The sequence below is a fragment of the Elaeis guineensis genome, chromosome 11 (genome assembly GCF_000442705.2).
Source record: "Elaeis guineensis isolate ETL-2024a chromosome 11, EG11, whole genome shotgun sequence".
In the NCBI taxonomy this organism is placed as follows: domain Eukaryota; kingdom Viridiplantae; phylum Streptophyta; class Magnoliopsida; order Arecales; family Arecaceae; genus Elaeis; species Elaeis guineensis.
In genome coordinates, this window is record NC_026003.2 from 105,500,244 (window position 1) to 105,513,829 (window position 13,586).

Below are 13,586 nucleotides of genomic sequence, written 5' to 3' on the forward strand. Positions count from 1 at the left end.
TTTATCCTTAAATTTCAATCCAAGATCACTATCCGAGGGTGATCTTAGATTTCTAACCTCAAGAATAGATATCCCATCAATGGATTTGACGATAATTTAAGTGAGGATGATTTGACATTAATGAGGTTAGTCAAGAATCAAACAGGAGTGCTATAGGAGAGCAAGGTGATGAAGTCCTCCAAAAACCATGCAAAAGAAATCCTAAAACTGTCAGAATATCTCCATACTTAAGTCAGCCAGAGCGTAGAATAGATAGAGAAAAATAAAAAATAGAGAGCAAGGAGACGGTAGAATGGAGTGAAAAGAACTTAATTCTCTTCAATAGGAGAAATGGAGAGAGTTCAGTAAATCTTGACTCTATGAGTTATGACTTACCTATGGAGGGATCTCTGCTCCTCTTTATATAGAGGAGCTTATTAGGCTGTTAAGCCAGGAGAAAGTTTGTTAGATCATTAGTAACTACTAATTCGAAGGATCTTATTTGTTAAGTTATTAGTTTGTTATAATAGAATGGCCGGCTGTAAGAAGATCATGGGTTATTATTCACCCTCGTAGAGAATAGTTGAAATGTAGTTAGAGAGTAATTGACTTAGAGTGTATCTATCTTGAAAGAGATCGGCAAAGAACCAATGCTCTTGGTATAGGTCGGCAGATGGCTCAATTAACCATAATACCAGATGGATAGGTAAGGTTGGTTCAGATCGATATACAACCGATCTAGCCCTGAAGTTGGTTTGATCAATGTGATGCTTCATCATCAGATCGAAAACATGCTAATCCTTTTTGATGTTGCCACAAGGTCAGAGGTCGATTAGCTGTACCAACATATGCCCCATTTTCAGATCCAAAATGACATTTTTCACATCAGGTATGGGAAGTTTAACCAAAAGACAATCTTTAACGTCTACCACCAAAATAAATGTGTTATATGATGACGCCAGCTGTATTAATTTTTTAATGATACAAAGTGACATATTGCTTTTTGAAAATGACTCATCGGAACCCCCAAAATTATGAGAGCTCAAAAAAATAATTAAATGCTGGCTTGCCATTTATTAGCATACCATTGGCTGCTATGGCCATCACACGGATCAAGTCTCCATGGCTCAATCTGAGAGAGATGTGCTAAACAGTCTTTCTTTAGAGCCATTTGATTATAGCCAGATGTCACCGATCTGACAGTAATAGAAGTTAATCTAAATCGTTGACCACTTTTACAAATAAGCTTGAACTCTGTATCAATAGTTACTTTATTATTTGCTACGCAAAAATACTATCAAAATTTTTTCAGAGCATTCCCAATTTGCTTCCTGTACTCTTGAAATCAGAAAAGAAGAGCCTTAGCATCATCAGAACCAGAGAAGAAGAATCCTTGAGCCCTCATCCCCATATATTAGGTAGATTCTATTTCTTTTCCTTCTCTTCTTTCTTCGTATTTTAGGTCTTCAGGTTTTTTGCTCTTTGTTCTTCCTTCGTTAATTGATTTCCTTTCCTTCTTTTATCTATTTCCATCCCTTTTCTTTCTTTAGTCCTTCATTTTACCTCCTTTTTTTTGCATAAAAATATCTTCTAGCGATGATAAGATGAGGGAAAAAAGGAATTGAATGATCGAGTACCTTAGTCAATCCAGTCCCAAATTGAGCTTGAGATGACAACTTCACCTCAGGCAATATTGATGTAGTACTTCAGATCGGAATGATCTAGAATCTCTAATACAGAAATTTTTTGATTACTCTGTCCTGGTATTGAGCAATTTGTCCTTTCTGAGTCCGATCTTCAGAAACTTAGAGAAAAATATCAAATTTCTAAAGATTTTTAGTTGATAGTCCCATATTGAGATGGTCAAATTACTGAACCTCTAGAGTAGAGTGTTGCATTTTATGATAAGGCACTCCAATTTAGACTTCAATTTTCTCTCCATCTCTTCATTAATAAATGTTTTAGATTTCTATAGGCTTCATCCAACTCAAATAACTTCAAATGCTATTAGGATGATCATAGTCTTTATCATCTGTTGTAAATTTGTTAGTGTAAAGTATAGAATTTTTCTCTTCAGTGCATTGTTCGTCCTGAAAAATATCTTTATGAAAAAGATTGATGGTACTTTTCATCTTAGTCAAAATATAAATTCGATCCAAATCTTTCTTCTTCCATCTACGAATCGTTTCTTTTTTATTTTTTTCAATTGTTCTTGGAATCGGAGAGAGTGATGGAAGATGAAAGATAAAGGGTGGAGATAACATTTGATGGATCTTAGGGGAGCCAAGAAAGAAGACGGTTGCCAATTGGAGGAGAAGAGGATGTCTTCTGAAATTAAAATTTTGATCATATTAGTGATATTTTTTTAAAATATTTTAAGCCACATCCGTATTGGTTGAGCATACGAACAAAGAGTACTCTACGTAAATATATCAGAGATTATAACATCAGATTTTTGATGAGAGAAAACTATCGAAATTATAATTGAAAAAATATTAGATAATATTTTAGAAATTAATTTTTTTTTAATAATTTATAAATTATTTAAAAATTTTAATTTAGTTCATCCAAAAAGTCATTTAGGAGCGAACGCGTAAGCGCACACGTGATTCAACAGGACACAAATTGGACGGACGATAGAGTGGAGCCCCCTGCTTCCCGCTCCTTCTTATCTCTCCCCGTCCAAAGCCAAGGCAATAATAGACCCCCCTCTTTCCCAATAACAACGACTCCAGCTCGTTCCACTTCCATTCCTCCCCTTTTGCCCCTTTTTCCGGCTTCCTCCTCCAATCATCTCCCCCACCGCCTCCCCCTTTCTATGAAACAAAAACTGCCAACTAAAAAGCAAGATTTGGAGCTAGGATTCGTATCCTTTCGCCTCATTTGATCGAGAAAAGGTGATATTTTTGAGAGGGATTCAGGGTTTTTGATGCCGTCGGTGTTTCCTCATCTTTGAGAAAGAGAGAAAAGGGGAAGAGAGGAGAAAGGAGAAATGCGTCCCAGCTTCTGCCAGAGATGCCTCGCCTTTCTCCTAAAGTTTCTGAATTACCTCCAGACCTTCGTTGGCGTCTCGCTCATTCTCTATTCGGTGTGGATGCTGAATCGTTGGCACCGCCACGGTCATGGAGGCAGTGGATTTAGCTTCGATTTCGACAAGCTTCCGGCGCCTTGGTATTCTTTCTCCCATTCCCATGTTTGGCAAAATCTCTTGCTGCATGGTAACCATTGGAACTTAAATTTTGGTTCCAAATTGTTTTTTTTTTTTTTTTAATGTTATATGATAGACTTTTGTGATTGATTCTTGTGATGAAGTAATTTGTTATAACTGGTACAGGTTGGTGTGCTCGTTGATGGGCATCGGGATCTTTGTGTGTTTAATTGCTTTCACTGGGCATATTGCTGCCGAGACCATCAATGGATGCTGCCTCTGTTTTGTATCCTACTTATGAATCTCTCTCTTCTTCTCCAGTTATTTTGCATAACATTTTAGTATAATTCATCATGCAGAATTATTCTGTGAGCAAGTTTTCATCTTGCAACCGACTAGAGATTGGTGAGTGGTCACAGAGGCTACTTAGGCCTTGATTTAAAAGAAAAAAAATTGTTATATAAGCAATGTGTTCTTTGTAATACTAAAACTTGGAGATTTGAAATGCCAGTGCGTGATATTCATAGCCTAATTTTTACCAAGTGGCCTATTTGGAGATACTGAATTACGATTTTGTTCTTTCTTTTTCTTTGGTTTATTTGGTGTTGACAGTATGTGTCTGCAAGTATGCTCTGGCCTCTTTTTTTTCTTTTTTACTTAAGGACATGTCTCAACTTGTATATAGATCTAATTGTTCATATACATTCTTTCATTTTGTCTAAAGTGGCATGGTGCCGAACAAAAAAACAGCAGGTATTCTGAATTACTAAAGTATGAAAAAGAGGACGAAAACAGCAATACAAGCCATTGAAAATCTGGTGAAGTTAGGAAAAACACACAAAAATGAGATCATAAATTTTGACCCTGACAATGCCTTTACAAGCTTTAAGTCATGGTTATGGGGATCAGGAACAAAAAAAAGGGGGAAGGTCCAGCATAAATTATTACCATACTAAAATATTTCTGTTGCTAATATGAATAAAACTTCCTCCTTTAACCTGTGCAAATATTTGGAGGCATGAGTCTGATATCACTTGGCACTATCTATTTTCAGCCACCCTAATGAAATTCCGAGCATTAACAATTGACCATTAGTCATTCAGAATCTCACGATCATCAAGCCAGACAAATTATTAGAAGTGCCTATCTTGTTATTAAGAATCATGGATATGTTTACAGAGTTAATAATTAATGCATACAATTTCCCATCATCTGGTACCTGCATAGAAAACATGGTTGTGCTCTAGAAATTTACGTCTTTATTCACTGTCCAGCTAACTTAAATGACTCTTTATGTGGATAAGTTTTGCCTCCTACCTCACCTAGAGCCTCAAAGACTTTGCTTGGCTCATGTTTGAACTGTTTACCAGATCCATTACATTCATCTGTACTACTTGATGCTTTTTTTTTTCCTTTCTTCGCTATTGATGCATGCATTCATGTGTTTAATATCCTAAAATTGAAGTTTCTTTTTCGTTTATTGAAGCTGCAGATTTCATTGATATGGCAAATCTATGTTCCACTTCAAGCTTTGCTGATACCTGCTCTCTCCCTTTTTCTCCAGTTTGCTTCTTGTGCTGTCCATATTCAACTGTATAATATCTTGTATTCCCTTTTTAAGTCCACGTGCTACCTTGTGGATAATATTTCTGCCTCTCAGACCATCAACTATCAATAAGCTCAAATTTTCTTTAGCTTCTAACTATCTCATCTTGGGAAACAGAACAGAAATATGTCATAATTAACTAAGAAATAACCCAAGACACTTCATCACCAACTGCTGAGAACTCTACAACTTCAAGATTATTGATTGGTTTGTTAATATCTATTTTTGACCACATGCAGGAGCAGTTAAATTGCAATGAAGTTAGTGTTCTGTAACTAAAATGGAAACTGTTTTTTCTGAGCTTACAGACAACAATCAGTATACATAACTTGGCATTTCCTTTGTTTTTATTTTTTTGACTGAAAACTTGATTAATTGGTTGGCAAATATAGAATGTCATAATGACAATGATATCTGGTTCCACAATTTTCCTGGATAGTGCTGTTCTGGATCTATCATTAAAGTTCATTGCTTTTCTGATAGACTGTAGCACATAACCTGGATAAACTTATCTTGCTTACCATGCATCTGACAGGTGACATGTATGAGAGGTTACTTAGTGATCATTACACTTTTATGCTTTCCTCTCATCATTGCTTTGTAGAGCAGTTATCTTCATTTTGTTTGTCCTTCTAGATCATTTTAAACATCCCAGCACCTTTCTTTTTATTTGTTCTACAGATCTCAATTTTTTTTTTTTCTTTCCCTTTTCTTTCTTTGTTTTATTCCAAAGTTTTGAGCTTGCATGATTTTCTTAGCTGGGTGATCACAGTATGCAGTTTTGACCACTATTTTAATTTTACTAGAAGCTGCTTTGGTGAGTGATCTGGTCTTCAACAAACACTGGGAAGAGGTAAGTTTAAAGCATTCAACACTTGTTTGACTTCTCTCGGGGACCATTTCTACTTGCATTGGTAAACATTTATGCTGCCTTCTGTCATGCCTCACAGGATCTTCCACATGATGCTACTGGACAATTAAAAAGTCTCCGAGCATTTATTGAAGCCAATATAGGTATATGTAAGTGGGTGGCCGTAACTGTATTGGTGGTTCAGGTATCCAAATATACTTGGCCTTATTGTAAAGTATAGAATAGCCATTCTCTCTTTTTGAACTGACAATAAGTATAAATGGTTGCTCATCAAATTGGCATACAATGCTCCAAGCATTAAGCATCAATTGGTTTTCTCTTGCTTTAGTTACGATATGCTAATTATGAACCTACTGTAAACTTCAGTAAAGCTTTTAGGAGTGCAAATTGAAAGTTCAGCAGAAAATGTAGAAGGAATACAAAGCAGCATCTGATTAACACAACAGCGCAAGCATGTATAAAATCACACCCATGTGGTTAATAGCAAATTGTGATCATGAAGGAAATAGAAAATAGAAAAGAGGTGAAGACTATACAAGCTACCAAAAAAGAAAAAAAAATAATATATCATTCTTTTTATACCTCTAAAACAGCTGTCCAACAAAAAACTATAAACATATATTTTTTTTCCTCAGAAAATCACAGTTGTAATGGATTAAATTGTATATTTACTAAGCCATTTCATTTAGAGTTATAAACAATAAAAATGCTGTTTCTTTTAAATCTTATTTGTTCTGTGATCAATATATTATTCATGCCTCTAAAATGACTGTCAAACAATAAATTGTAAATGAATAATTTTTTTGTCAGTAAGATCACAGTTATAGGTGATTAAATTTTATGTTGACTAAGCCCATTCATTTTGAGATATAAGCAATGAAAATGCTGCTTCTGTTAAATATTATTTGTTCTAAGATCAATATATGGTTCATGAGGATGTTTGGATATGCTTCTTTAACAGATGTCCTTGAGCGTGCATTGTTAGAAACATGAAACAAGTTGAACTGCTAAGACTCTCAAGTGTTGCTTTAATAAGAGCACTGCAAAGCATCTGTATAGTTTATTAGAAAACTTTGCTTTGTTTTACATCTTCTATGCAGGCACTCTCACTTCTGTTAGCAGTGATTCTGCGAGGAATGGCCTCACCAAGAAGTGTGGACTACGATAGTGATGAAGAATTTTTTACTGTAAGGAAGCCATTGCTAAACCCACAAGGTGGTCCAACTTTTGCTTCAACCTCTTTTGACAATACAGTGGTTTCCTCAGACACCTGGAACTCACGAATAAAGCAGAAGGTATTCCCTTTCATTGTTTTGTTAGTTTTTTTTTTTTTTATCTCAAGGCATATCTTTGATGATCCCAAGTAAAACTTCCATGTCTAGTGGATCTCAGCTGGGTACCCAAATAGGACCGATTGTTTCATTTTGTGATATCAGAAATTTGGCAACGCTGTTTCATGCAGGGATGATTATGAATGTCTTTTGCATATGCCCCAGCCACAGTGTGCAATATTGTATACATAGTGGTGAAATGCAGTTGGCATGGTAAGTTGGAGGGCCTATCTCTATGGTCATGGAGTTGCAGTTGGTGCATTAAATCATATCATTTTAAGCACTTTTTTAGAGACACTGAACAGGGAACAAGCCCCAGAATATCCAGATTTTTAGGACGAGCAAATTCTATATTTAGATGGACTTTAGCATCCCAAAAATCTACAATTGCAAGAAGAGAGCACTCCTCTGATTTCACCCACTTCTTAGTTCTCAATATCCCTGCCTGATTTGTGATCCCATCTCACCTGTATGGGTAGCTGGCATCCAAACACACACCAAATATGATCTACAGACCTTCTGTGGTTCTCCTAAGTTTCCTGTTACCTTTCTCCTCTCTTAGTTAAATCAAAGGCTGCATATTATGTTTTAAACCCATGTAGAGGATATTGATTCAAATGGTGTAGTTAGGCACCCGATCAACCTCATCCCACTTAGTGCACTCGATCACAAATCCTCAAGCAAATTAGTATCTTGCCCAAAGCAGCCTGCATTTTGATATAGCTTCGCATTTGTGCTCTTCTAACTTGAAATCCTTGTGCACCAGATATTGGTATCAATCTCCCACATCCTATTGTTCCCTGGAGGAAGTGAAAGCAGCACTGTTGCTGCTTCAGATGGTCTAGATTTTGTAGCATCCATCAACACATTAATTGTAATCACAGTTTTCAAATGCATACATGATTATATTCAACAGAAAAATCATACTGTAATAGCACATGAAGGATTTGTAGCATTCATCTCCAGAACTTTGGATTATTTGAAAGTGTATATTTCAGTACCATTCTGGCAAATGATAATTGCTGTTCATCATATTTTAGAAACCAGTCCTAGATAAATGACTGCATCTTGGTGCATTTTTTGATTTAACTCAAAAGCATTATGTTTCAGGGGTGATAGATTCAAGCATTATATTCGGAGAGAGATTCTTGTTTGAATGGGGCAGTTTTGAGTCCATTTAGGAGCCTTAAACATTTCTTTCTTGATCTGCAAGATTTCCCATCATTTCTGACAGAACTGCATGGTGATAGTTTCAAGGAAAAGCTTTGATGTGTTTGTTTTTATAAAAATAATCAACCATCATAATGGATATTAAAGCAAAAATCCTTCTTCCCAGCTTTCAACTCATTTTTGCAAATTAATGCAATTAACGAAAACAAAGTTCGGTATTGAACTACATCTCCAATCACATTTGCTTTGATGTTTTCTTGTAAGTAATTATGAAATAGTGTCATCAAGTTTCATGCAATTATAATAGTTTGTTGTGTGGTCTGATGTTGGTTGAAAGCTGAAACATGAGCATTCGACAGGTTCGATGGAGCTGGGATGATTTACCTGTTCTCATAATTAATGCATGCCTGTGGCACTTGCACGCACTGTGAAACCCTATTCATTTGAGCGGGCAATATGTGTTTGCTTTGATTTTCTGATGGTTTTTCTCTTTTTTTTTCCTTTCTTTTTTCTTTCTTTCTTTTTTTTTTTTTTTTTTTTTTTTTGAATTGCAGTATGTTTTTGGCCAAAGCCAGCTTTCAGACAATGCCATGGACCCAAATACATCGGGTGATCTCCACAGCTAGTGGTAGCAGTGATTGCGAAAGTCTATTCATTGTGGTACAAGTATAATGAAAAAAAAAGATATGGAGCTATTTCTGCTGCTGCTGTAAGTAGTTAGGGACTGTGTGATGGTTTGTTAGTATTCTTCTGTATAGTTGTGGAGAGTGGCTTGTATAAATCTGCTGCTGCTTCTTGTATCCTTTTCTGGAACATGCAGTTGGAATCATTTGAACTTTCTAAGAACGGTTCACTAATTCGGAACTATGTGATTAGTTTGCATAGTTGGATTCATGCTTTTTTCTCCCTTGGTTGCGGTAGTACTGGAAGTTAGTTCTATGGGACCAGCATCTAAATGCAGAGGACCATTAAAATTCCAATCATGGGACCATTAGTAAAGATTCCTTGCCCCTGCCGTTCATCCAAATAATCATCTGTAACCCAAGAAAAATGAATACACCATGCCTCTGGGCATAAAAAGTAGGCATAGCTTGGGCCCTGGCCATGGGACAAGGACCAATCTATCATCTCAAAGAGCTGCATGAGGGACGCAGAAAGCAGGGCCCTCAAATAATTTATGATTTAGATGTTTCTAGGACATCTATACGATACAACAGTCAATGTGATGATAGAACAAAGCCATGTTAATCAACCTCTTGCATTATATGAGTAAAAAGAGGAAAAAAAGATACAATAATGATCAAACTCTAAATGGCACTTTATGGGAGAAAAATTTTAAATTGCACTTGGTATGGTTTATAAATCAGCCTTTCTATCATTGATTGATATGTGGTAAGTAATTTTATAAATATTTGAATTTCAAATAGTTACAACTTTGTAATTAAGAAAAATCTAGAAACAAAAGGATGATGATAACAGATTTAAATCCAAATAAAGAAAGAAGGTGATAGTTCATAACGAGGGAGTGATATTTTATCTTTTGGTTTTCACCTCCAACTATAATGGATTCTTCCTCCACACCTGTATAAGTAGGGTCTAGAGATCCAAAAAAGAATAAGCTCCGAGAGAAAAAGACTCCCACAACTTAAAGCTCTTATGATAAAAGGCTCATAAACCTCCATCCATCATATTCTTTTCTTTCCTTCTTGCAAGTCCACAGCTCATTAAAAAGTCAAGAAGGCTGAGAAGACCGAGCTCAACAGAAAGCCGATCTCAAAAGGCCGAAAAGCCGATATCAGAAAGTCAAAAAAGATGAGCTCATCAGAAAACCGACCTCAGAAAGCCGAAAAGGCCGAGCCCATCAGAAAACCGACTTCAAAAAGCCAAGAAGGATAAGCTCATTAGAAGGCCGTGCTCCAATAAGCCAAGCTCCCGAAGGCAAAATACCTAAAAATTGATTTTAAAGCTAATCCGACAAGGCCAAGGTGAGCCAACCAGAATAAGTAACATTTTACATTATAATTCTCTATTATATTATCTTTATTATGGCTCCAAAGTTCAATCTGACTTAGGCATCGGAGGGCTCAGCCAGAGCCAATCTGGTGAGTTATTTTTTATTTGTTTTGTGTGCAAATCTATGACTCCAATACAAATCGTATCTATAACCGTGGATCCAATAGCATCCTCCTAGTGGTCCTAGCCAGGTTGGATTTCGACAGCAATATATTGGTGCTGCAAGAAGGGGGGCTGAACCTTCAACCCTCCGGCTTTCCAAATACTTTCACTTTCCTTGTGTCTTCCTATTACAAGATCGACATTCACCGTGTGTTTGGTTGGGGTCATGAGAAGATGAATAGATGAGGCTATAACGACGGATAGTCTCTATCTACTATTTGATTCAAAAAATTACATAAATGATGGATGAAAAGGAGGGATTGTCCATCCATTCTAGCCCACCAATTTATATCTTTCCAAATTGAAAAGATGCAATGAGGATGGATAGATATTGATGGATGGATTTTTGTATTGACAAAATTATTCCACATTCATTTTTTGACAGAACTATAATATTTCTTCACTTTTTCATTCATATTATTTATATATATTTTTATATATACTATTAATCATACACTATTAAATTTTATTACTAATTATTTTAATTTTAGTACATAATTTCGATAATTATTATTAAATAACTCAAATTATCTTCTATTTCTCAATTTTTACTTACTATTTTTAATTAACTATTTATATAATATTGATTAACTATTTAAATTAAAGTATTAATTAATTAGTTATTTATATAATTAATATATAATTAACTAACTAATAATTAATTAATTAATTAATATTTATATAATTTTGTATATAATTATAAATTATAGTGATTATAAATTTATATATTGTTTACTTGTTTAACATAAATAAATATTATAAATTGATAATAGTAATATTTTTATTAAAGAGTAGTGTAATAAAAATATCATATAAATATCATCCATCCTCTCTTGCATTTCTCCTATACCAAATAGAGAAAAAATAATTTTCATCCATCATTCTATGTTTCATCAAACATATAAAAGGATGTATGAATCTTCCATCCATCCTCTCTCTCATCTATCCTTTACACACCTATCTTCCATCCATCCTTCATACCAAAGAGAAGGTCAATGTAATGCAATAAAAGATCCACCTTGGACCATATCGAGGAGCTGCAATAAACTTGAAGCAACTCAATTGAAGTCGATCTCGACCAACCAAAAAAAACCTCTGTGAATCGCAATTCTACTTGATCGGATGAGAACCGACCTAACGATAAGTTTGAGTTTCTGCTCGAGATGATTCGACTTGTCAGACAAGAACTGACCTAACGATGAGTACGAGCTCCAGCTTGAGATGATTCGACTTGGTCGAATGAGAATCGATCTAATGACTTGTACGAGCTCCGGCTCAGGATGATTCGACTTGATCGACTGAGTACCGACCTAATGAAAGATACAAGCTCTGGCTTTGAATGATTCGATTTGGTCGAATGAGAACGGACTTAATAAAAGGTATGAGCTCTAGCTTTTAGCTTTAGCCAACTGACTACAAGCAGACACCTTGATCCAAGTTGAGACTTTTGAACCGATGAGAATGATCCACTAGAGATACCTTAGCTTCGTCTGAGATTTTTAAAATACTGATCCTCGGATCGATGAGAAGATTTGGCAAAAAATTGGATCCCAATGGGAATATGTGACCACTCAAGCAGAAGATCAAATATGGACCTATTCAACTGATAACTTGGGATAAAATTCCAAGCCGGCCTCAGATACAATCATTGCAAAAGAAATAAGATAATAGCACCATCAAAATTATTTCCAATAATACTCATTTTTTAAATCATAAATAAGGTCAATTACAATCTGACTACTTCCTTTGTCCAAGTTAGAGAAAATAGCTTGGACTTGAAAGTGGGGGGCATATAACATGGCATATAAATCAGCCTCCATATCATTGATTAACATGTGGTCAGTAATTCTATAAAGATTTAAATTTTAGGTATCTAGAAATGGAAGGATGATTATGCTAAATTTAAATTCAAATAAAGAAAGGAGATGATAGGAGCAATATCTCATCCTTTAGTTTCCATCTCCAACTATAATAGATTCTTACTCCACATCTATATAAACAGGACCAAGGGATTCAAAAAGAAACAGATTCTGAAAAAAAAATTATCGCAATTCAAAGCTCTCATGGTAAGAAGCTCATAAGCCCTCATCCATCATATATTTTTCTTTCCTTCTTGTAGGTCCATAGCTCATTGAACAGCCAAGAAGACCGCGAAGGTCAAAAAGACTAAACTTATTAGAAAGCCGATTTAGAAGGTCGAGAAGCTGACATTAGAAAGCAAAAAAGATCGAGCTCATTAGAAAACTGACCTTAGAAGGTCGAAAAAGCTTAGGAGGCCGAGTCCATCAGAAAACCGACCTTAGAAGGCTGAGCTCATCAGAATGCTGAGAAAGCGGAGCTCATAAAAAAATCGAGTTCCCAAAGGCAAAGCTTCTAAAGATTGATCTGAAGATCAATCCGAGAAGGCCAAAGTGAGCCGACCAGCCCATGGGGTAATATTTTGTACTATCATTCTCTATTATATTCTCTTTATCACTGTTCTTCCAAAACCTTATCTAACATAGACATCAAAGAGCGCGGTCGGAGCCAATCTGGTGAGTTGTTTTTTATTTGTTTCGCATGCAGACTGCGACTTCAAGGCGGATCATATTCCACAATCGTAGATCCAATAGTACCCTCTTGGTGGTCATAGACAGGCTGGACTTTGGCAGCAACAGCACTTAAAATGTTGGATTAACATTGAATTTAATTAACTTGAATAGTGACAAAATTCAATGACTTAAAACAGTGGGAATCCGGTAAGGGAGTGAGAGATTCCACATGGATGGGCAGCTCAGCTGCTTAGACAAGATTCCAAGGCTCAGGCGTGGAGATCCATCTCATAAGGTTGTATCCAGTATATATAATTATTATAATAACAATAACAATAATAAAACTCTAGATCATCTCGCTCTAGACAAATGCAAAAACTAATGTGCGAACTCGGTACTAACTAGGTGACAGAAGAAACAAAATCAGCAAATCAAGAAGCAATCAACACCAACATGGCAATTGTATATCAAATAGAAGGGAATACAATTGGTGTGTCGTCCTATTAGTTTTATAAAGTTGGTGCACTTCCAAGAATCAAACTTGTGTATTGTATGGATGAAAGAAAAGACTTACCCCTTTCATATTACTACCCTCACCGACAGGCCAGATCACATACAGCTTGTGTGATGGCCTTTTGACATTGCCAGGCGAATGCTGTAAAACACAAGCAACAAAATCACACACACGTTTATCAAACACCAAACCAAACAAATAAACCAAGAAGACTACCATGGTACCAACCCCACAGAAAATTATTCATCTCAGGGACTGACC

At 35.7% G+C, this 13,586-nt stretch overlaps 1 protein-coding gene across 2 annotated transcripts; it reads left to right on the forward strand.

Annotated features, from left to right (window-relative positions):
• Nucleotides 1-2,658: 2,658 nt before the first annotated feature.
• On the forward strand, nt 2,659-8,972 carry LOC105053647 (tetraspanin-20). Of its 2 annotated transcripts, none has more exons than XM_073245472.1 (6): nt 2,659-3,150; nt 3,314-3,413; nt 5,506-5,586; nt 5,684-5,788; nt 6,705-6,899; nt 8,465-8,653. In XM_073245472.1, exons 1-6 carry the CDS (start codon nt 2,972-2,974, stop codon nt 8,534-8,536), a joined length of 732 nt encoding a protein of 243 aa, XP_073101573.1. In that variant the 5' UTR covers nt 2,659-2,971; the 3' UTR covers nt 8,537-8,653. The 2 variants fall into 2 exon arrangements, with proteins under 2 accessions (XP_073101573.1, XP_010933200.2); XM_010934898.4 differs by lacking the exon at nt 8,465-8,653 and adding an exon at nt 8,660-8,972 and having other exon boundaries at nt 2,666-3,150.
• The last annotated feature ends 4,614 nt before the right edge of the window (nt 8,973-13,586 follow it).

Excerpts from the sequence above, each read along its gene's own strand:
- LOC105053647 (XM_073245472.1), top strand. The coding sequence starts at position 2,972 with ATGCGTCCCAGCTTCTGCCAGAGATGCCTCGCCTTTCTCCTAAAGTTT. Across the intron at positions 5,789-6,704 it reads TAACTGTATTGGTGGTTCAG|GCACTCTCACTTCTGTTAGC; the intron begins GTATCCAAATAT and ends TCTTCTATGCAG. Across the intron at positions 6,900-8,464 it reads ACTCACGAATAAAGCAGAAG|GTTCGATGGAGCTGGGATGA; the intron begins GTATTCCCTTTC and ends AGCATTCGACAG.